The sequence below is a fragment of the Petaurus breviceps genome, unplaced genomic scaffold (assembly GCF_028583685.1).
Source record: "Petaurus breviceps papuanus isolate PSGF00001 unplaced genomic scaffold, PetGlider_PUasm1.0 173, whole genome shotgun sequence".
Taxonomy (NCBI): Eukaryota; Metazoa; Chordata; class Mammalia; order Diprotodontia; family Petauridae; genus Petaurus; species Petaurus breviceps.
Genome location: NW_027185759.1, coordinates 7,975,820 through 7,999,209, shown reverse-complemented (window position 1 = coordinate 7,999,209; position 23,390 = coordinate 7,975,820). Strand labels below are relative to the sequence as shown.

General features: G+C 44.1%; 1 protein-coding gene across 15 annotated transcripts in view; it reads left to right on the top strand.

Annotated features, from left to right (window-relative positions):
- Positions 1-23,390, top strand: part of LPP (LIM domain containing preferred translocation partner in lipoma) — a 704,807-nt gene that overhangs the window by 577,489 nt on the left and 103,928 nt on the right. For all 15 annotated transcript variants that reach the window (XM_069083318.1, XM_069083326.1, XM_069083316.1 and 12 more), the window contains one exon: positions 2,743-2,912. In XM_069083318.1, the coding sequence (XP_068939419.1) occupies positions 2,743-2,912 (170 nt within the window). The remainder of the gene's footprint in view (positions 1-2,742; positions 2,913-23,390) is intronic.

Genomic DNA, 23,390 nt, shown 5'->3' with positions numbered 1-23,390 from the left:
CCCAAAGGCACGGTCCTGATTTGTCATCCTGCTAAAATGAAGCATCCGCGAGCTTTGTCTTTTCTGCTGATGCATGGGGTTATTTTTATTTATATTTTTCGCCTTGCCTCTGTTCTTGTGAATCCAGTGCTGGCACAGGTGCCAGACTGACTGCCCCACAGGTCCATGCTCCCCCTCTATCCTCCAAATGGCCAGGGTTTGGACTTCTTTCCATCTGAGCTGCTCCCTCCCCTCTGGCCACTGATTTAAGACAAGTGGGCCACATCAGGAATGGACCGTGGAGGCATCTAGCACAGCATTCTTTTTTTTTCTTTTACAGATGAAGAAACTGAGGCCCAGGGATGATCAGTGGCCTGTCTGATTAACTCTATTAGTAAATTCCAGAGTCAGAATTTAAATTTAGGTCCTCTGACTCCATAGCATCTGTCTTTCCATAGATCCACACTAAGCCTAAACCCTTTGGGAAAAATCATCTTCAGAGGGTAAGGAAGAAGTTGCGTACCCACAGGAAACATTAGGTTACCTTCCCAGTTCAGTCCTGCCAGAGCACTGAGTGTTAGCTCCCATATTCACAGACTCCCTGTCTTATGAAAATTGAAGATGGCACAAGTTTGCCCTCCCTTCATAAGCCCAAGTACCCAGGTTTTATTCTCCTACGGAGCAAATAATGTAAGATATTAAACTGCAAAATTAGAGGTCATGCCACCAAATGCCTTAATTTTAAATGAGAAAAGAGATCAGATACAATATTCCAAAAAGGGCAAGAGATATCCCGAAAAAAAAATATATATAAGCCTACAGGGAAGAGAAATGGATTTCAACGAGAATCTAGGAAACTAAGGCCCAAGGGGTTTAATTTGCTTTTCTCACCTTTTTTCTACACCTTTTATTTTTTTTATTTTCTGAACTTAAACACACATAGATAAGCATTTCCATATAGATAGCCGAACCCCCAAATGACGTTTTAGTTTTTTTTTGGGGGGGGGGAATATGAATCTCCATTTCATACTAATTCCTTTTGCAAAGTGTGTAAAATGAAACCCTCATATTATTTTCTAAACTGGCCAGCTTTTTGGGTCTCCTTATGCTCCTTGTAGATTAAAAAAAATGCCCTCTCTTTCCCCTTTCAAAGCCAAGTATTATCTCATCTTGTTCTCATGATGTCCCCAAGAATTAGATACTGTTGATGTAGTTGTTATCCCCATTTAACAGATGAGGAAACTGAGGCAAATAGAGACATGACCAGGGTCTTACACTTAGCAGGTATGTGAAGCTAGATTGGAACTCAGATCTTCCTGACTACATGTCCTTTGCTCTATACATTGTATTGCACAGCTGCCTCATGCCACTTCCTCCAGTCTTGCCCCTAATACATTCTAGACCTTTCATCTAAAGTGCTTAGCAGTCCTCTCTTTTGTTAAAAATTCTTTTTCCCCTCCGTAAAATTATGCTGAACTTTGAAGGTTGGATAATCTTTGTCCAACAGTTAATATATTTGGACTTTAGAAACATTATATTCCTAACTCTCCTCCTGTGTTTGGAAGAAGCTGCTAGGTCTTGTATGACCTTGATGATAGTTCCTTGTTACTTGAACTCCTTTCTTGTTGTGTCTAGGATATTTTCTTTGATGTAGACTAATGTCTATGACATTCTTGATACTTTTTGCAATTTCTTTTAGTTGGTGATTCATGGTGGGTTCTTTCTGTCTTTGTGGTTTCTTTTGTGGTGTCTTTTGTGGGTTCTTTGTCCTCTGACTTTCATGGAACTGGATGGTTTTCATATATGATTTATTTAATTGTATATCCAAGATTTTGTTTTGTTTTGTTTTAATCATACTTGTAAAGGAGTCTAATATGCTTAACCTGAATGGTTTTTGAAGTCAGTATTTTAAAATATATTCTAAAATTTCCTGTCTAGTTTTCAAACTTAATTTGATTCTAAAAATCTTTTACTGTCTTATAGTCATTTGTTTCTGTTTCTTCTCATTCTCTGGGACTTAGTTTCTTCAGAAAAATTTAATAATTTCTTTTCTAGTTTCTTAAGTAAATTTAATAATTTCTTTTCTAAGCTATATCTTCTTCCATTCCCCCCCCCACACACAGAATCTTTCATTTCATTTCATTTTTTAATCAATTGCTTAATTTCTTCCAGGTATTCATTTAGATCTTTGGGGAAAAAATTTTTTTTTCTTTGAGTCTTGTTTTATGGTTGTTATTTAGGTACCTTCTCTTCTAGCTGGATTTTTGACCATCTCTACACCCTGATTCGTGTCATCTTTAATTTATTCACCTCTCCTGCTTTTATGCTTGAATTTGAGCTTTGTGCCAAAGCAAGGCTTTGGGTAGAATGGTCATCCCTCTTCTTCCCATGCCAGACAACTTGAATTCTTGCACCTATGAAACCTCCATCCACTCACGAGAAAGGATGCCTCCTCTGAATATCTTAGAACTTTGCTTGGCCATTGAACTTGGGCACTGCACTGTGCAAGGTCACATAGGGAGTGACTCAGTGGCAGATCCAGATGTTGAGCCCATATCCCCTGGGTGAGTGCTTATTGCATGCTGACTTTAAACATTAAATTCTAGTTATTCCCATTAAGGTGTTCTGTGACAGATGTTGCGTTTCTCCTCTCAATGTAAAGGCCTTTCCTGCCTCCACATGCCCATGCTGGGTGTCTTAGGACCATGCATATTTCCTAGTGTTTCTTTCTAACATGGCTTTTCCCACCCTGGGGTCTTTCAGGCCGCTGTGCCCGCTGTGGCGAGAATGTTGTTGGTGAAGGCACCGGCTGCACTGCCATGGACCAAGTTTTCCATGTGGACTGCTTCACCTGCGTCATCTGCAGCACCAAGCTCCGTGGGCAGCCTTTCTATGCTGTTGAGAAGAAGGCGTACTGTGAGCCCTGCTACATAGTAAGTGCTCGGACCCCTTCCCTGTCTGGTAACCCCCATCCTAGAAGGAGGATCAGCCCCTCGTTCTCTCCCTACTCACTGACTTATTGAAGCCCTGCTTGTATCAGGACATGACTGTGCTTGGTTTGGTATAGCAACAAGCTGTGGCTTCAGCCCACAATGACAAGGCAGGGCTGAAAAGCCTCCAACCTCCTCATTCTTTCCCAGGCCCCTACTCAGCAAAGACCTGACCTCCTCATTCCCCACCATCCCATTTTACTCATGTACTGCAGTGTTCAGTCTGTGATTCATAGCAGGTCCTTTACCAATTTGAGCTGACTAACTTGTTCAGGGAAACATCGTTGTCCTCATAGCCTCCTTGGGTATCTGTGTGGAAAGAATTTAACAAAAACATTGTAGACAGGAGATACCAAGATTCTCCTCTGGTGCTAGCTGCGTGACCACAGGCTGCGTGAGCCTCACTGTCTTCATCTGTACAATGGAGATAACAAATTCTTGCTTCATCTCCCTTACAAGAAGTTTACAAGGATCAAATTAAATTATGCATCCAAGTCTCATTGCAATTCCTCAAGAATTATGTACATAGCTATCATTATTAATCTAAGAGCCAAAGTGGTACAGGGGGACCTGTAATGAACACACAGCTAGTGCACAGAGGCACAAAGGCAGAGCATCTGGGTTCTCACCACACCCATGCCAGGTAGTGCATGTGCCACCTTGGACCAGTTACTTGGCCTGTCCAGGTCTCAGTTAACTCATCTGTAAAAGGACAGAGCTAGACCAGATGGCCTTTGAGGTTCTTCCCAGCTATAGGCCTTTTGATGATAGCCAATGATCGCCTAAGCAGAATCCCCAAAGAAGACAACCATGCATTTTTTTAAGTCATAGCTCTTAATCAATAGTTGTCCCGTCACTGAACCATAACCCTAGAATGTCTGAGCTCAAAGGGAACTTTAAGATGAAAGAATCAAAGGCTTAGACCCCTAGAACTGGAAGAGAGATTGGAGGTGACCTGGTCAAACCTTCGCATTTTGTGAATGAGGAAACTGGGGCCTAGCAAAAGGAGATTCTGCTCCCCCAGGGCAGCACTTTGTATTTTGGGCCACCTCCAATGATGAGGAATTGGAGACATGCCCCCACTGTTCAGAGGATGAATGACAAAGCCAGGCAGCCAGCCCACCTCCTAAAGCCCTGTCCTCTCCATTGGGTGCCCCTTTGGACTCACTCAAACTGCTGGGCTTCTCAAACCCATTTACTTCTGTGACGCAGCATGTCTGGTTTCATCTAATGGATTTTTCCTACTAATCCTCCATTATAGCTCACAGTTAAAATGAATTAATACCACATACTCTCTGAGTTAATCACTGTTTACTTTAAAAAGCAAACAAAATCTGCTTTCCAATAGCCCAGTTTAGCATTTCAGAATTGTCTTCCTAATTCCTTATCTGAGTTAACAAAACTTACAATTTCTTGGTGGAATGGATTTCGAATTGATGGTATTCTTTTGTGAACCTGAACCTTGATTTTGTTCTCTTTTATTTGATCTTTTTTGTTGTTGTTTTATTTCTTCCCTAAAGAACAATGTAGTCATGGCATGTGGTGGGAGGCAGGGCAAGAAAAGATGGGCCTTATGATCATGGGATCAAATGTATTTTTTCCACTTATGTGACCTGAGTCAACTCACTTTTCCTTTATGACCCTTGTGCATGTCTGTAAGACCTGGGTACTAAGTGTTAGGTGGGTCTTGAGATGATTTAATGTTGGTTAGTGGAATCCTAGATCATTGACATCTTGAGGGAATAACGTCTAAGGTTCCTCAGGTGCTACTGAGATATGGCGGCCTCTTCCTCCCTGGAATTGCAGTGGTAGAGTCTGAAGATCTGGGTTCATATCCTAGGTTTCATATGACACATATGACCTTGGGAAAGTCAGTTTTCTTGGCCTTCATCTCTAGCGATCTCTGTCATTGGCTGGCACTGTCCCTACCAGTCCTGGATTCTCCATTGTAGCTTTGCCACACCCTTCATCTAGTCTGGGGGGTGACACTTGAGCTTATTTTTAGAGTCAGGAAGACCTAAATGTGAATCTTCACTGTGATGCTCTGAAGGTACAGTTTCTAAGAGGCAGCAAAGAAAAGCCTCATTCCCAAAATAGGGCCACAGCTTGAGCAAAGGCATGGTGACTGGAGATGCCATTGCTCCAAAAGAGGCCAGTTTGCCTGGAATGGTGGGAATAATGATCCCTAAACCTTGAAAGTTGGACTGGAGCCAAGTTGTAGAGAAAGCCAAACAGAAGAGGCCCCTGCCATTTTGCTGTAGAATTGCTAGGGATCCATGAGAGCTTTTGGAGTCAGGGAGCAGTGTCATCAGACCTTTGCTTTAGAAACATCACTTTTGTAGCTGTGATGAGGTCTTCCCTCTCCATAGCCATGTATATTCTGAAGTGTGTGTAGATGGATAAGGTTGCAGTTGTTGTGTGTGTGTAAATACATATTCAAAAGCAATGTTGAAGATGAGGTTGAGTATGTAGAGCAGGGGGCTTGGATTTAGGAAGATCTGGGTGGAAATCCCACCTCAACAACTTCTTAGCTTTGTGACCCTAAGACGTTCATTTCCCCTCAGGGCCTCTTTTTCCTCATTTTCAAAATGAGAAAGTTGGACTCCTTGACCTCTGAGTTTCCTTCCAGGTCTAATCCTAAGATCTGGAGATTCTCTATCAATGATCCTGTGCAGAGACAGAGCTCTGTCCATCTTCCCCATAAACATGGACTAAGATCCCTGAGTCTTTAGCAGAGATGCCTCATTCATACATTCACCATCCCGTCCATTTTTATTTTCCATACCTGAAATGTGCTGAAGTTCCGAAGAAATCAGGAATATCTGGGAAGTATCCATTCCTAAGAACTAGAAAAGCCCAGTGGTCATCAGTGAAGTAACTTCTCTTTGTTTGACAGCATCCATCTTTCTGGGAGCTTTGATGGAGTTCCTTCTGGAACCAGGGGAACTCCAAGTGGCCCTGGGGTGATAGAGTTGAATTGTCATGAGAATTCAGTTAAGTTTTGCTAAGGGGCCCTCACAAAATATTCGTGGAATTGAGCTCAGTACTTGGAGCTAAGATGGTGATTCTTGGGTCTGGATTTTCATCAATTTGGTTGTGTCTGAATGAATTTTTTTCAGGGGCTGCCCCATATTTCATTCTGCATATGCACAAGTGATTAAAATGTCAGTTGGGATGGAGGAGATCAGTGAGTCCTCTGAGAAGCTGAGGTCAGGATCTAACTGGCTTCCAGACTGATCTGTTTGAACAAATAGCAAACCCTGGAATCATCCAGTGGAGAGCAGAAAGGCGTCTTCTCCCTCCCCCTCTTCCCCAGTATGACAAGGGAACTGGGACCCAGGGAGAAGAATTGTTCAGCATCACCCAGGGAGGAAGTGGGGCCATCAGCGTCTTGGTCCTGGTCCTCGGACATCAATTCCAGGGCTCCTCCCATGACAGGGGGTTTCAGAGACTGCATCCACCAAAAAAATGTCAGGAAAGGGTAACTGTTACCTTTGACCCACTTTCTCTAAACTAGGACCCCTCTCCTATTACTTTTGGAACAGCCTTACCCCAAACATCAGTGAGGACATTCCCATGCAATCTCGTTGGTACATTGGGTCAGGCCCCATGGAGACAGGAGACGATACCGAAATAACTCAATGGCCTCCTGGTCTTGGGGTTCATGACCCCAAGGAATTTTCCAACCTGTGGCAGAGATGATGATAATGCCCCTCTCTAGTGCTGTTCTTTACCCAGGTCCTCACTCCTACATGGCCCATCTTGCTGTAGAGGTGGCAGGCAGCTCCTTAAGGCTCTGCCACTGGGACCTGAACTCGAGCTTGGATATAGTTAAGCTGGAAACGTTTCACATATGTGGGCCAGTGTCTGGCAGAGCTTGTTGAAGTTGATGAAGTCCATCACCAGCGGGGCCACAGATTAGCAGCTTTTGCAGCCCCAGCAACCCTCAGGTTCCATCACTTACAAAAAAAAAAAGAAAAATCACTTAATCCTCATTGTTGAGTGTGATGATCAAATGAAATCATATTTGTAAAGCACTTACCAGAGTGCCTGGCACATAGTAGGTGGTTACTTAATGCTTAATAAAGGCAATCATATGTCATATCTTTGACTTGAACTTGGAGCTGAATTAGCTAACCTTTCCTACAAATGGGCAAGATTTGAATTTAACTTTTTAGGTTACACAAAAAGATGTAGTGCTTAGAGTGCTGGCCTTATAGGCAACAGGACCTGGGTTCAAATCCCACCTCAGACACTAACCATCTGTGTAAACCTGGGCAGCCTCTCTTGGCTCCATTGTGTTCTTCTGTAAAATGAAAGAGCTGAGCACAGTGATCTCTAAGATTACTTGAAACTCAAAAGCTCTGAGCTTCTAATGCCCCTCCAAGAGTGTAAGGATTGTCTAAAGGCCCCAAGTTTCATTCCAAGCCAGGGCAGCGATTGGTCAGCAAGGATTTATTATGCACGCGCTGTGTGGCACCTGCTGGAGATGTGGAGATAAAAATGAGATGCTCCCTTACCCACATGTAGTTTACATTCCATTGGAAGAGATAACATGTGCATTTGCAGTGTATTTTAATGAATCAAACCATGAATTAAAGGTGTTCGTGAGGGAGTGCCATGGGGATGAAGAAAAGCTTCAAGCAGAATATGGTGCTCTCATGAGTCTTAAAGGCAACCATGCAAGGCAGTCAGTGGTGGTGGGCTGGCAGTGTCTGAGATCTGGTCTCGCCCCAATCATTTTCCCTGTCATCTGTCCCTGCTCACACAGAGCAGTCTGGAGCCCAAGATTTTTCATTATGGTTAAAGCCTAAGTGATTACTTCGCTTCTGAAAATAGAACGTTAATTTCCCAGGTGTCTGAAGAGGAAGGTAACTTGGCTAAAAGCATTAGCAGGAAACATGTCCATGTTCTTTTGAACCCTCATATTAGCAAAGGGCTCCAGTTAAAAGCATTCAAAACTTTGAGACCATGGTAAGTGGTTGAGTTTGGTACTTAGGCAACAAAAAATGTTCTCTCATGTTCTTTGCTCTTGTTAATAAAGTGTTCCCAGAGCAATTATGACTGAGACATTAAGTGGGTGGGAAGAACAGAGACTGGATAAGAACTTACCCACCACCCGGTACACTCACCTCACACTCCCTCTGTCTCATGAACAGAGAGAACTTAACTTGGTCAGCCATTCTCTTTTCCTCCTGATGCCAACACTGGGCCCAGTACTCTCCAAGCACTGGCCCATTTTGGAGGAAGTTGAGAGCTCCTAGTACCATGTGGGTATCTACACCTAATGAAATTAATCCCTACAGCAGGATGAAGTGGTGAGTAAGGCACCCACCCTCAAAGCAAGGATAGTTTGGGGTCTTCCTGTATCATCTGTGATTCTAAGGCTATAGTCACAGATTGTATCTTATGTTAATTAGACAGCAGGAGACAAGGAGACACTGCATTTAAAATTTCAAGACCAAGTTAGTTTAGTAGTTTCTTTTTAGGTCAAGTTTACAGACGGCTCACATTTGAAAGTTTGAGCTGTCCTGAGGCAGCCCTAGACTACCCTCCCCAGGCTGACTCTGCATGTACTTCTGAAGGGCCCTTTGGCATAGGGGTTAAAAAGCAGGCCTTACAATTAGGAAGGCTTGGGCACAAGACCTGACTCTGACACCTACTGGCTAGGAAATTATGGGACAGAGATTTAACCTCCCAGAGCCCCAAGCGACTCTGCAAGGCTAGAATTTGTAGTAAAGGGACTGTACAGCAGGCTTGGTTTAATTCTTTCCCACCATGTTCTGCATTCTCTGTAGTGGGTAGGAAGGAGGTGTTTCGATGCATACTCAGGTATAGTAATGATTCCTTTCTGATCTGGGATGGACTAAGTGGCCACTGAAGTTTCTTCAGATATTTAAATGCTCTCATGATATGGCCTTCGCAGCATTGCCATTGTCTAAAAACTGATTGTTACTTGATGTGAATGTAAAGATGAGACTTTGGGCTGTTATTCCAGCTGGGCTAAAGGACCCTAGGGCAAAGACACCCCCATTTTTTCTTACTGAGGATAATTGACTCTAAAAAGCCACATGAATTTGGAATAAAAAATGTTTTGAAGAACACTGCTCCCATTAATGAGTACTCTGGTTATGACCCTGTCATTATAAAGTGCCTTCATGAATCCAAGGAGTTTCGAGACTGACTGACAATATGTTGATGAGGAACCCTGGCTCTAGAAGGCGCCTGCCTTTCCAGGAGCTCAAAGAATTTTATGGATGTTACCGCCTCAAGTCTCCCAACATCAGGCAAGATTGGCAGGAAGAGGGCATCATTATCTCCATTTACAGGTGGGAAAAGGGGAAACATGGGACAGGGGCAAGAACTCACTCAAACCAAGAGAGTGCGAGACAGAAGCAGAGCTTAGTTCTATCTCACACCCTAGGTGAACACAATTGACATTGAGAGAAGACAATTAGTCTAGGATTGGAACCGACCTTAGAAATGGTGTCACCCTATACTTTCAATTCTCAGATGAGGAAACTGAGGACCAAAGAGGGAAGGTGAAATTCCCAATGTCACCTAGCTATTTGGTGGTGAAATTTGAACTGCAATGCAAGTGTCCTGAGCCCTTCTAAAAGTACTGAGTCACTTTGTGTGTATGCTTTGAGTATCCCCAGAGGTCAGCACAATGCCTGGCATGTAGGAGAGGTCTAATAAATGTTGATGGAATTGGACTGAATTATTGCTTTCCTGTGGAACTGAAAAAGAAAGATACTTAAAGCTATGCTTTAATCTTATGTGATATGTGTAAGCAGAGAGTCACCGAGTCCAACCCTTCTGGGAAGATGGAGGTTCTCCAGTCCTGTCTATCTGTGCTGCTGCCAAGTTGTTCCAAGGTCCTCTGGAGCTTAATGCCATCCTTAGTACTACCTCTCCTCATCCCCAGACACTTGTGGCTCACCTGCTGTTGAGTTCTGACCTCCTCTAGGCCTTGCCATGGGCTCTGCTGCCATGCCCATGAAGACTTCTGCACCTTTTCATTGTCTCTGCAGCTAACCCATTTTATTTGTTATTTTCCCCAAATAGAATGAGAACTCTGGGCAGCTTATTGTCCTTACGTTTCTGTTTGTATCCCTAGTGTTTAGCATTGTATTTGCCCCACAACAAGTGCTTAAGGGCAGTCAGATGGTACCATAGTGCACAGAGCTCCAGACCTGAAGTCAGGAAGACCTGAGTTCCAATTCAGACTCAGACTCTTACTAACTGTGTGATCTAGGATGAGTCGCTTCACCCTGTTTGCCTCAGTTTCCTCATCTGTAAAATGAGCTGGAGAAGAAAACAGCAAATGACTCCAGTATCTCTGCCAAGAAAACCCAACTGGGCTCATGAAGAGTAGGACAGGACTGAAAAGGAATGAACAGCAGATGCTTAATAAGTGATTTTTTCATTAAGTCATTCACTGATGCTCTCTAATCAGGAGATTCAGAGAGCCTGATCCCTTGATAATCCAATAAGGGAGAAAGAGGGTGTTGTAAGACTGACAATTTGGAATCTATTACAGATTCCAAAGAAGTTAAATGAACAGTCCTCAAAGTGGGATGACAAGGCACCTGGGGAGGGGGAGCAGCCTGCAATGACTTTCCAACATGTAGTTACAAAAAAACAGAATAATGTATCACCAAAGCAAGGAATGATGGGAAAAGAAGATGAACCCTTCTGATGTTCTAAAGAAGAGATGGGATAAGGACAGCCTGTGAGATCTAATGAGGTCAGGAGAAAGTGAGGAAATCAAAAACATAGAGTGGTAGACCCTGTGAAAACTTAAAAAAAGAACAGATGAGAAACTTTCATGGGCAAAGTATCCATGAATGGACTGTGATCTGTATCATTGAAGGGAATGACCTCATCATTGTTATGGATGAGCTGAGAGATCCATTGGGCTATTGATTGATTGGCCCATTAGAGTACTGAGGTATTGAAAAAAATTTAGATTAGACAGACTAGAAAAAATGACCTTATTTGCCCAGACTCTGTCCAGCAGCGAAGGATAGCTGAGAGTTGCTAGGTCCTGGAAGTTCGTGTTTGAACCTCCCTCCTGCCCTGGTTGGGTGGTTTTAAATCAAGCATGAACTCACTGTTCTGCCTCTGGAAGCATTTCAACATCAGGCCACTGTAATAATGGTTTAAGATTATTTAATCCCATTACTTATACACTTCATTAGGCTGAGTGAATTGTTGGCGGGGATTCAGTAAACTTCCTACTCTTGAGATAAAGGAAATGAAAGAACATCGGGACCAGAGTCTGTTCCTCGTTTTCTTTAATATTTGTCTTATATCATTTTAAGGCTGAAGGAATGATAATTGCCCCCTGCCTGCAACATAGCGTGTAATCTGCTCTAACAGGTTCGTCTGCTCAGTCCTGTACACACTTGGATGGGAAACCAAGTAAAATCCGACTTTTCAGACAATGAGGAAACACACATACACACACACACACACACACACAGAGTTAGTGTTGGGTGGGGTGGGGGGAAAAGAGAAACATTCCTTTAACAGGCTGGTCTATGGCAAAAATACCAACAAGAACGCAGCTTGGGGAGACAAGACAAGAGGCAGTTCCTCGGCCATTCGGGTCACATTTGGTCCCATAGAAATAGTGCCGTCGTTAAAAGCCAAGGAGGAACGATCTATATCCTCATCCATATACAAGACAGTAGCTCCTGGAGTTCCACCTGAATGCCATTGGTATAGGAAGGCTGAAAACTTGCTCTCTGAGTGAAGATACTTGACACATAGAAAACTAATGAATGTATGTGAGACAGCACAAAGGTACTGTAGAAGTAGTTACCGTAGTTTCAATTATTTTTTTAATGAAATCTTTATTAATCTATCACATTTCCCAATGTCTCCCTCATTCATCCATTCCCATAGAGACATCTCTTATAACAAAGAAGCAAAAAGGGAAGGGAGAACCAAATAATTTAGCAAAATAAACACCACATTGGAAAAGTCTGACATTATCAGTAGTAGTAAATCTCTACAAAGACTGAAGGGACTTGCCTTTTCATGTCTTTTCCTGGCATTCATGTTGGTTTGGCATAATTTCCCAACATTCAATTGCATTTGTTTTTCTTTACTATTAGTAAAGAAGTCAACAAGCATTTATTAAGGACCTACTATGTGCTAGGTACTTTGCTAAGCGCTAGAGATCTAAAGAAAGATAAACAAGCAAAATCAATCCCTGTTCTCAAGGAGATCAGCCAAATGGAGGAGACTACCTGGAAATGAAATAGCCATGTATGTACCTATGTACATACCATATGCATATGTGTGTATGTAATATTCTTAGAAGGGAGCTGCTTGAATTAAGAAGGAAGGACTAGGAAAGGTTTCTTGAAGAAAATTCAGCTTTAGCTGAGACTTGAAGAAAGCCAGAGAAGCCAAGATGTGGAAATGAGAAGAAGAGAGTTCCAGGAATGCGGAGAGAGAGCTAGTAAAAATGTCCAGAGTGGGGAGATAGAGGAGTGCATGCCTGAGCAGAAGGGAGCCGGTGTCCTCACACTACAGAGTCCAGGGAGGGAGGTGAGGGAGGCGAGGGATGAGAGGACCAGCAGGCAGGGAAGGGCCCGAGCAGCAAAGTCGTGAAACCCAAACAGAAGGTTCTATGTTGATGATAACCGACCTTCATAGAGCACCTACTATGTGCCAGGTGCTCTGCCAAGGACTCTATAGTGATTATCTCATGTGATCCTCATAATACCCCTGACAGGCAAATCGTGGCCATAATAGTGAGCCCTGGGGGTTATTGAATAATAACCATCATTATCATCATGACTATGATCTCATTTTCATCTTTTTTTTCAATGGGATTCAGAGAAAAGTCCTGTAATAAACTGGAGGGAGGGAATAGCCTTTTATAATGCCTGCTCTGTGCCAGGCAGTGTATTATGTGCTTTTACAAAAATTACTTTCTTGGATCCATGTTATTATCCCCATTTTATAGTTGAGGAAACTGAGGGAAACATGTTAAGTGACTTGGCCGGGGCCAGGCAGATAGTTGTGGGAGTGACATTCTGGGTTAGCAGGCAAGCTGTGTCCACACTGGACAGGATGTTCTTCTGCTCTCAAGTGCAACCCAAAGGCCCAACCCTCTGTTGTGTTGATATTCAGAGCAGGGGTCCACTTGTGTCATACCAATTATCCTAATGTATTCTTTGCTCACTGGGCAATTGACTCTGACTGTCCTTAGATCACAGCCTGCCTTTGGCCTGAGAGATGGGGGAGGAGAGAGAAGGGAGCTCGCCGCATAGAGGAAGATTCAGGAAGACAGTAGCCCTGCTGAGCCTATGTAAGAGATTGAAAGGAAAGGTGTGGGATCTGTCTGGCTCCCAACTCCAGGTTTGTCACGAGCCCTCTGCTCAAGGTGAAGCAGACACGCTGGCCAGTGGGCTGAGGAGCAGAGAGCTCTCTGACGTCCAGGTGACTGTCACTGGGATATGGTGATTCCCTCCCTTCTACCTGAGTCCTCTGGGGAAGTCTGCAGCCTAGAGAAGAAAGTGTGTGTGTGTGTGTGTGTGTGTGTGTGTGTGTGTGTGTCTGTACATACACACCATGTTCCCTTCAAGGATATCCAAGACCAAATCTGAGTGTCTCATCCTTCCTTCCCAGACTTCCAAGCTATGTCAGTCACAATGGCTAAGTTATTGCCTCTTGCTGAGCTCATTTCCGCAGTTCTAAAATGGGGGTAATGATGTTTACCATGCGGACCTCCCAGGGTTCATGTGGGGATCGATTTAGATGCAGTATTTAACGTTCCTGGTCACTGTGAAGTCGTGCATCTGTGTGGTTCATTAGTATGACTTTCGTGCCTTGCTATCTGCACAACTGGAGTGGGGGTGCACCTTGTGAAGTTGCAGAGCCAGAGGACACTTTTTTCTGTCTGTTGCTTCCATTTTCCAGGTGAGCAGCATCAGCCCCAGAGAGGCCACGGGGTTTTTAGGGGATCACAGAAGTTGCAGTAGCAGGGGCAAAGCCAGTAGAGGTAACAAGTCCCAGGGCTAAAGACTAAGCCTATCCCTAAGGGATCTCCTGGCTTAGGAGGCACCAAGGAGTGCACAAACTTGGAGTTAGGAAGGCTCAAGTTCAAACGTGGCTTCTGACGCTGAGGAACTGTGTGACAATGGCCATTCTGATGAAGACGGGGAGTGAGGAGGACTCCTGTTCATTCTTGTCAGAGGAAATGCAAACCAAATGATGGGATTTACGACAATTCTGTGGGGCAGCAGGGGGAGAAGGTGCAGGTGAGAGGGTTAGACCAAGATGTCTGGGTGTCTTACAACCAGGCAGAGGGGCATTCATCCCCATATTCTCAGCTCGGGTGTGCCAGCAGATGTTGGAGGCAATGTTACTCTGCTATGAAAAACAGTTTATTTTGGTGGGAGCAGCTGTCGCCCACCTTGAGCTTGGTGGGACTCCCAAGGAAGAGCACAGCTTTGAGAAGGAGAGGTAAAGGACATGTCTTGGGGTGGGAAAAGGTCAGCCTGTCTGTCATCAGGTAAATACCTGATGGTATAATGGAGTCTTTGGGCTCATGAGGCCCTGTCTGGAGCTGCAGCTTGGACCAGGCTTTGAGGGGTAGAAGGTTGGATCTGGAAGGCAGCCGGGTGCCTGGATGCCAGCTGGGTGAGCAGGTTTTCACTAAGGCACATACTTTCACTCATTATACAGGTCTAGGCCCTTCTGGCTGGTATCCAAGAGAATCCAGAACCAGAGTGCTGGTCATTTCAGCATTCAGTCTGTTCTCTCTTCTCCCTTAAAAACAACACTAACACAATCACTTGTAATGTCAACACCTTGGAACCAAAGGGATGGGGAAGGCCTCCCTTGGCAGCTTGGGCCCATGGTATTAGGGCTCCATGATAGACACATACCATCAGCTTGGAACCTGCCAGTCCTGGAAGGGGCCGCCAATACCTTCTGACCCACCTGGTTCCCTTTAGAGAGGAGTCTGGGGGGGCGGGGGGAGGGCCTCTTGTTTTTAGTTCTAGGCCATCTAGCTTTTAGAGAAAGGTATTGTTTACCTACAATAGGCCACCTTTTTTGTTTGTTTGTTTTTTTAATCAATGAAGCAATGTATGATGCCACCACTTTTCTTTTCTTGTTTTAATCCAAATATTGCTGCTATTAATTAATTAACTAATTAATTAATTAATTGGTTAATTTAGGCAGACCTGTGATTTCACTGACAGGAAATTCTCAGTGAAACTCCTACGCATAGAGACCTTATTAGACTGGTTTTATTACCCACACGCACACCCCCCCCACACTCACCCCCCCCCCCACATGCGTACACACACTTATATGTACACACACTCATATATACGCACACTCTCACACACATACATACACACACATGCACACACTCACACATGCATACACACTCACATGTATGTACATACTCACATGCACATGTAAATTCACACATATTCACACACACACACACACACAGCTAAGTAGGTGTCAACATCTTAATTCAGTCCCAGCTCTCCTGACTTGAAGTGTCTAGACCCGGCTCAGCTAGGCCTTTGTATTTCTGAAATCACATAAGAACAAACAAACCCTTTGCACGGATTGGATGAATCCGTGAAGGAATGGAAAGCATTCTAAGTCTTGTCCAAGGCCCTGGCAGCCTTTGCAGGAGAGAACCAAGGAGTCTGAATTCCACTCTGCAGAGGCGACCCTCGGACAAGGTCAGTGCCCTCCCTGAGGACACCAAGAGCTGCTTCTCCACGTGGTTAGACCCCACCATAAAAACGTTTTGCAAGGGCCCTTCACTGCTGTGTGGCTCTTCTTAATTCTCCTATTTCCCTATTTAGAAAATGAATTTAATGGAAATGGAGATGTCTTGAGCACCCCACTTATCTTATTGATGAAATCTGGGTCATAGTACCACAAACTTAGAAGGGATTCAGCAGATATTTACCATTAGTGATTATTTTTGCCTTTGGCTCCTGCAGAACTGGAGAGGTTGCCACAAAAGGCAATGAGAATTTAATTTAGGATTCATAGATTTGAATAAAATATTGGGGTAACTAAAATTGTTAGCCTTGTGGAAATTATTAAATGAGAATTAAAAAATATATATATTTTCAAACAGTGGTACCTTTCCAAAATCTGATCTTGTGCTAGTCTAAAGAACTCATGAGTTTATAAAAATAAAAAGATAGAAATATTAGCACATCTTCAACAGACTGGTGAAAAATTATAAATCTAAAAGGAGACTAGGGCAAGGGACATACTAAGGAAGAAATTGTAGTAAAAATAATTGGTTATATTAAAGAGAAGAGTAGCAGTGAGCAAGGGGCTCAAAGTTGTGTCTAAGAATAAAGCCAAACTTTGAAAAATGTATTTTTATGTGTAAAGGAAACAGAAAATGCTACTTCAGTAAATATAAACAAGTAACAGAAGAAGTGGCCAAGGTCACACCGTTTAGTAGGTTTCAGAGGAAGGATTTGAACCCAGATCTTCCTGACTCCAAGTCATTCTTGTTTCCTTCCTTGCCTTCTTCATTTCCCTGAGATTGTGAGCCAGCCTATGGCCACCAAAGACTTCTTAGATAAAGGACTTGTGACTCTTTGTGATGCTGGAGGGGCAGCTATGGGGCGCCATGGTGCACAGAGCCCTGGACCTGGAGGCAGCAAGACTTATCTTCCTGAGTTCAAATTTGAGCTCAGACACTTAACAGCTATATGACCTTGGGCAAGTCACTGAACCCTGGTTGCCTCAGTCTCCTCATCTGGAAAATGAGCTTGAGAAGGAAACGACAAACCATTCCAGTATCTTTGCCAAGTAAACTCCAAATGAGGTCACAGAAACTTGGACAGAACTGATAAATGGCTGAACAAAATGCCAGAAGCCAGCTAATTGATCATCAAACTCCTAAGTTTTAATTGTCCCAGTTCTACAGGAGATAAGAGCTCATTATAAAGATGCTACCGGGGCCTTCTGTACAACAGAAGGAACCTTTGCAAACAGTCTCCTGGCGCTCCTGAAAAACACAAATGAGTAAGGCCTGGCCCATGCCTTGGTTTAGATGGGATTTACTAAATAAAAGACAGAAAAGGGAGAGGGGAGGAGTGGGGGAAAGTCTAACAGAGAAATATACAGGGAAAGAAAGCATGCCTCTGTCCTGAGAATGTCTGAAGAATAAAATTTAAGTCCCACTGCAAAATTACAGGCATTTTGGGGGGAAAATTTTGGAAATTTGTAAGCAGACCCCAGTACTAATTTAGAAACTAAGTAACAATTTAAATTGGACAAGAAATGAGAAACTATAATTTAAAGATTTTTCTGGGTGTGTGGCACTTTTTTTTTTTTTGTCAAATGATGTATTGAATCTGCGAGTAATTTCTGGAAAGCCCTGCCAGTTTGGTCTTTCAAGTGCTCCACAATTTGAATTTAAACTGCTCAATGGCATCATTAAGGTTTTTATGCATGTTTTCCAAAGAGTTTGAATTCAAATGACAACTTAAAAAAAAAAAAAAGAAAGAAAGCTGAGATGTGCCCTTTAAAATGTGGGGATTCTGTGACCCTGAGGGAATTCAGAAGACCTGGGAGCATTTGCTGACACAACTTCAGAAAACCCACTGGGAGGCTTTGGCTTGGGGCCCTCGGTATCAGAAGCAGGAGTCATCCCACATGACTTGAATAGTGAGGTCACACCTACCACTCTGCTGCTGGATAAGTTAAGTCAATTAGCATAATTAAACATTTACTGTGTGCTGGGCACCGTGCTAATTAGGCCCAGCAGGTCTCCAGAAAGGCAAATGCATGACCCTAGCCTCTCAAAGAGTTCATATTCAAAAGGGGGAGACAAAACAGAAATTATGTGCATTCATGAGATAATCAGGGTAAATTGAGGAAATGGGTGGGGGCAGTTCTTGTGATGAGGAGTGCATGACTCTGGCCCTTCTTCCCAAATGCATCTCAAACAGTTTGGTGACCTTGCACTGCACCACTCACATTTCAAGGCCTTTGGGCATGTACCATGCAGGGGCTGCCTTGATGGGACAGACCTGGCAGGGGTTGACTCCAGATGGCTCCTGTTCTTGAGGTGCTATGGTGGTGAAAAATAGCAGTCAGAACCAATCACCAAAGGTCCCTCCTAGTAGGCTGAAACATCACCAAGGTCCAAGAGAGGAGATGCCCGGCCCCTGCCAGCAAGAAGGGACCTAAGATGCTCTGGAATCCTCTGGGTCTCTGAACACCTTTCACCTCTACTGTGTGCTTACCTTCATGGTCCAGCTTCCTTTGAAGACTGCTAGTGTGGAAGCCTGAGAGAGCCCTGGCCAGGCCTCTGCTCTAATTCTCCTGAAGGTTCTCCTGACATCGCACTGAAGCTTGCTTCTCTATTTTTGCACAAATACTCAGCTAACTTAAGCGGCTCCCCAGTGCCTCCAGAATCAAACACCAAGTGCTGGCTTTGGCATTCAAAGCTCTCCTCCCTTTCCATCCTCCCACCCGTGGCCTTGGAGATTCAGTGACCCTGGTCCCCCGGCTCTTCCATGGCAATCTCTCAGTTCTGGGCATTGTCTCCGGCTGTCATCCTGCGCCTAGAATGCTCTCCCTGCTCCTCACAGCCAACTCACGTGTTCGGGCTTCTTCTGAGTGCCAGTGGAAATCGGATCCTGCACACAGGAAGCCTGTCACCAACCCCATTATCCCTAGTGCCCTTCCTCTGCCAATCGTTTCCTCTCTTAATCATTATCACTGTTAATCTAATACCTTCTTCCTATATGGAGCTTGTTTGTATAGAGTTGTTTGCTTGGTGAATCCCCCATTTGATGTTAGCTTCTTGAGGGCAGGAAGATGTTTTTCTATCCCTGGCCTTCACTGAGTACCCTAGGTATCCAGAGAGCTTCTTGTCCCTAGGAGAGTGCATCTGGGGTCAATCATGGACAAAACCTGGGAGCTTGGCATGGGGAAGGCGGGGGGTCACCATCAGTCTAACTCTTTAGGAAAATCCCTCTGACAGTTGTTTGAAGGAGGATCATAGTCGGGGCAGAGCAGAAGCAAGGAGGCCAATTAGGTGATCATTGTTGTTCACACAGCAAGTAAGGAGGCCTTTACTCTGGTGATGACGATGGGAGAGGGAGGGATGCTTGAGGTAGAAATGCTAAGACCATATGGCCCTCACCAAAAGTTAATATTTACCAGAGAATCTGCTTGGGAGCCAAGCAGGGAACCTGGTTCTCCAGATTCCTCATCCAAACCCTGAATCAGAGCAGAAGCTTATTCTCCTCCTGAAAAAATTACCCACCTGTGTATCTCTTCTTCCAAATGCTGCCATCACACCCCTGTGGGCACCCCCTCCATGCTATGTCCATTCTTTCTTCCATGTTACCCACAAAAGCACTGATCTCCCACTGTCCATGGGGCAGGCTGTTTCCTTCCAAGGACTCCTGGGTTTTGCATGGGTTCCATCCATAAAAGTACTTCTTAGTCATCCTGGGAATCAGCAGCTTTTTTCTAGGCATCAAGAGACACTAAGAACAGTTGGTTTGGCTGCCAGTCCCAAGGCCAGGGGAGCGTGGGCCTGGTGTGTAGTGAAAGCTTTAGTCTAGACAGTGAAAGCACAGCCCAGCTTCAGAGGCTGGGAACAGCAAACAGCTTGCAGCTTGTCTAGCAGCAGAAGGATTCCATTTGCTTTGGATGGGGAGGTCAGAGACAGAAACGTAGGGCTAGAGGTTACAGGGTGGGGGGGTGGATTTGGACTCAGAATCATGAAGGAATCCTAGGCCTCCAGAGCTGCTGACACACCTCGTGCAGGGGTTGCCTGCCTGGGGTCTGCAGAGCTCTTTCAGGGAGTAGGGGGAATTTGAATGGGAAAGGAGTTGCATTGTCATTTTCACTAATCTCTAATCGAAATTTTGCATTTCCATCAATTATGAATGTAGAGAACAAACACTATTCTGGGAATGGTTCATTCTGGACTCCTCCTGATTGCCAAGGGGGCTCGGAAAGGTCACGAAATGCATTCACTCCTGGGTTTCTGATACAGCCTGGAGACACTTGGCTCTTCCCCAAAGGGGGAGTGACCAGGGCCATGGATGCAGCAACAAAGCAAGGTAGACTAGCAAGTCCCTGAGCTGCCACAGCTAATGCTTACAGAACCATCCAGACGTAGGTGAGCATCCTCTTCTGGCTCCCTCCTGATTGATGCTGCCCTAAGTGAGCTTGTTTACACTCAATTATAAAAAGCAAACCTAGCCCTGGTGGGTGTGTGTGTGGGGGGGAGCTAGTGGGAGGCCCAGATCGGCCCCTCTTCTCCCAGAGCTGGCCTGCTGCTAGATGGGCCCCACGTTTGCTGAGGCCTCTCCTGGCCTCAGCACCAGAAGTGCCTGTGTACTCTATGAGTCTGGTTTTCAGAGCAATAGGGAACATTCATGTAAGTTCCTGTAGGGGGATTTGTTTATTTTTAAATCTGCCTTGGGAGGGAGTGAAGCTTCACCTGGGAAGCTAGGCCCATTGACCCAATGAAAGCTTATTTTGAGCAGTCCCTTCACTTAAAGGAAGGAAGAAGGAGGCGGGCGAATCTAGGAAGCACCAGAAAGACAAGGACCCCTTCTCATTCCTTCTTTGTATCCCAAGCATTGAATACAGTTCCTTGCCCATCATCCATGTTGGATAACACTTGTCAAACAGGATGGAATGAAATGATGAGTCCAGGAATATGCCAGGGCTGATGCCGAGTGAAGCTCTTGTTGAAGCAGGGATTGACCCACCTCCTCAAGACTGAGCCAAAGGGCAGGCCTGTGTGGGTTGGGGGAGCACTGTCCTCTGAGGTTCCTCCCATCCTCCTGAGTGCCAGTAACCATGAATTTGGGATGCTGGGGGAGACTCAGTGACCTGATCCATGTCCAAAACAAGACGAACTCAGGTGTCATAAATCCCCATCCCTGCCCCAGATCTGCTGCTCGGACAAACAAAAAAGGCCCGGACTAAGAGGAGTAATGGAAGGAAAAGTACCCACGGGGGGCTTGCCTTTTAAAAAGGAAAAAACATCTTTTGTTTTATCACCTTTATTTTCCAGTGTTTCCCAAGCCTTTCTCCCTCACACAGAACTATCCCTTTTAACAAAGAATGTTAAAAGTGAGGGAGAAGAACTAGTCAGCATAGATAGCTAAGCTGTGGTGCTGTGTTCGCTGCCTTTACTCTCTTTCTCATTAAGTCTGGTCATTTGCATCTTCTCACCTCCATTAGTGTTGGCTCTTTGAGCATGGGAGCTGTTTGCCTTCCTTTGTAACTGTATTTGGCAAACAGTGAGCATTTCATAATGCTTGTGGACAGACTGCCTCATGATTCAATGCCTGTTGAGTGATCATGGACCCCTACCTACACAAAGGCCAAACTGAGCGCCAAAGAATAGATAAGAGGCACCCCCAATCACTTCATATTAATTGAACTAACTTTGCCATTTAGAGATGGAGGGATATGGTTACATGCAGAGCCAGGTAAGTGGTTTGCACAATGACAACAACCATTAAAATGGAAAGAATAACTGCCACAAGACAATTGAAAATGAATGTTGTGAAATGATAAAGAACAAGGCTGGCAGAACACCACCCCCATCCTTTGTGTTTGGAGAGGGGGTCCACAGGTGTGCAACGCTGCATGACATATCAGGTGCTTTGGATTTATTGTTTAGTTTAGCTGAATTTTTAATCTTCCTCTTTTTTTTGTTTAAATCCTTGTTATAAATAATTTCTCTGGGGAAGGAAAGAAATACAGGTGGACCTCTAGGCAATATAAGAACAAGAATGTCAATGAACATCTTTTTGAAAAAAAAAAAAAAACAAATCCAAGTTGGGAGCTTAAATGTTGCAACAAATGGTAAGTGTCTTACACGATTCAGGTCCAGCTTTGTAGCTGAAGAGCAAAGGCTGGAATAGCAGGTCACAGAAGCAGATGATGTGTTCCCAACTCCAAAGCACTTGTCATGATATGGGGGGTTTGACTAGATGCTCTGTTAAATACTTGTCCCTCAGTCTGTCCCGCATGTCTATTGGAGATTGGAAAGTCATGGCACCACCTGCCATATCACGTCTTCCTTGGGACCTCTCAGCTGAAGCAAACTTGGTGTGGGCATTATAATAATTTATCATTTGGATAGAAATCCCTGCGTCCTAAGCTAGGTTGTTCAAAATATTGGCTTCTGAGTCATCGTGTAAATAATGCTATCATCTCAGAGATGTGTGAGGGCATAGATAAACTGCTGCGTATAACAGTGAACACAAGACATGTTCTAAAAATTCTCATCAAGTAGCCATGAATCAGAAAAGGGGCTGGACAGGCTCTGTAGTGAAAGTAAGAGATGACCAACGGACTTCACACACCCTCCACCAGCCACCCTGTAACACTGACAAGACCCAGAAGAAGGTTCCCAGCCTTTGAGCAGATTGGGTGGGAAAAGAATCACACTTTCTGGGGTACTTTAGGGGTGATAGAGTCCAACCCCTACAATATAATTCCTTCTTCACAAACCATCCAAGTGGTCATCCAGCCTTTGCTTGGAGACTTCTAGTGAAGGAGACAGGACTCCTTTAACGTTCACTTGCATTGTAGGTGCCATGCACACATATATAGAGATGTTGACTCCTCTTATGGATTTTGAATGCCTTTAAGAAAGAATTGGGTTGTCATTCTCCCCTCCCCCACAGTGCAGAGTCTAGAACATAGTTGGTACTTAGTAAATAACAGTTACTGATTGATTTACTCATTGATCAAAGTGATAAAAAAAGATCTATGGAAGTATATCAAATTATAATAGCAAATAACGATATTGTATTATAACCTAGTAACATCATAGAAAATGATCCTTTGAATTATTATAAAAATAATTCTACAAAAATACAAGACATTTCCTACCAATTCAAATGGGAAGGCATTTTGCAGGGTTTTGTTTGTTTTATTCTTCACCAAGTCCTTCTTTGTAGACTGCCAACACTGGTCCCCCTTTTCCAAAGATGGCACCTATTACTAAAGGCTATTGCCTTCTATGCTCTTTGGTAACTGCCTGATCCACTGATGAATGAAAGGCTTTCCCTTTCACAGCCTTTTCCAAGCTTAACCCTTCTTTTCTCCATCTGAGATAAGTTACCATTAAAAGTGTGACTTGGAATCTCAACATACCACACCTGATACTCTTTCCCTGTGTGACTTTGGCCAAGTAACTTTACCTCTGGTCTCCAGGTGGCCTGGCTACTAGTTACTACTTGGAGTCAAAAAAATCTGGGTCTGAATCTTAAATTAGACACTTACTAGCTGTTGATGCCATCAATGCAAAATCCATGACAATGGGAAGCATTGAGACTGATAAAGGGACACACATGCACACACATACACCCCCACACACACAATAACAGCCACAGGACACACACA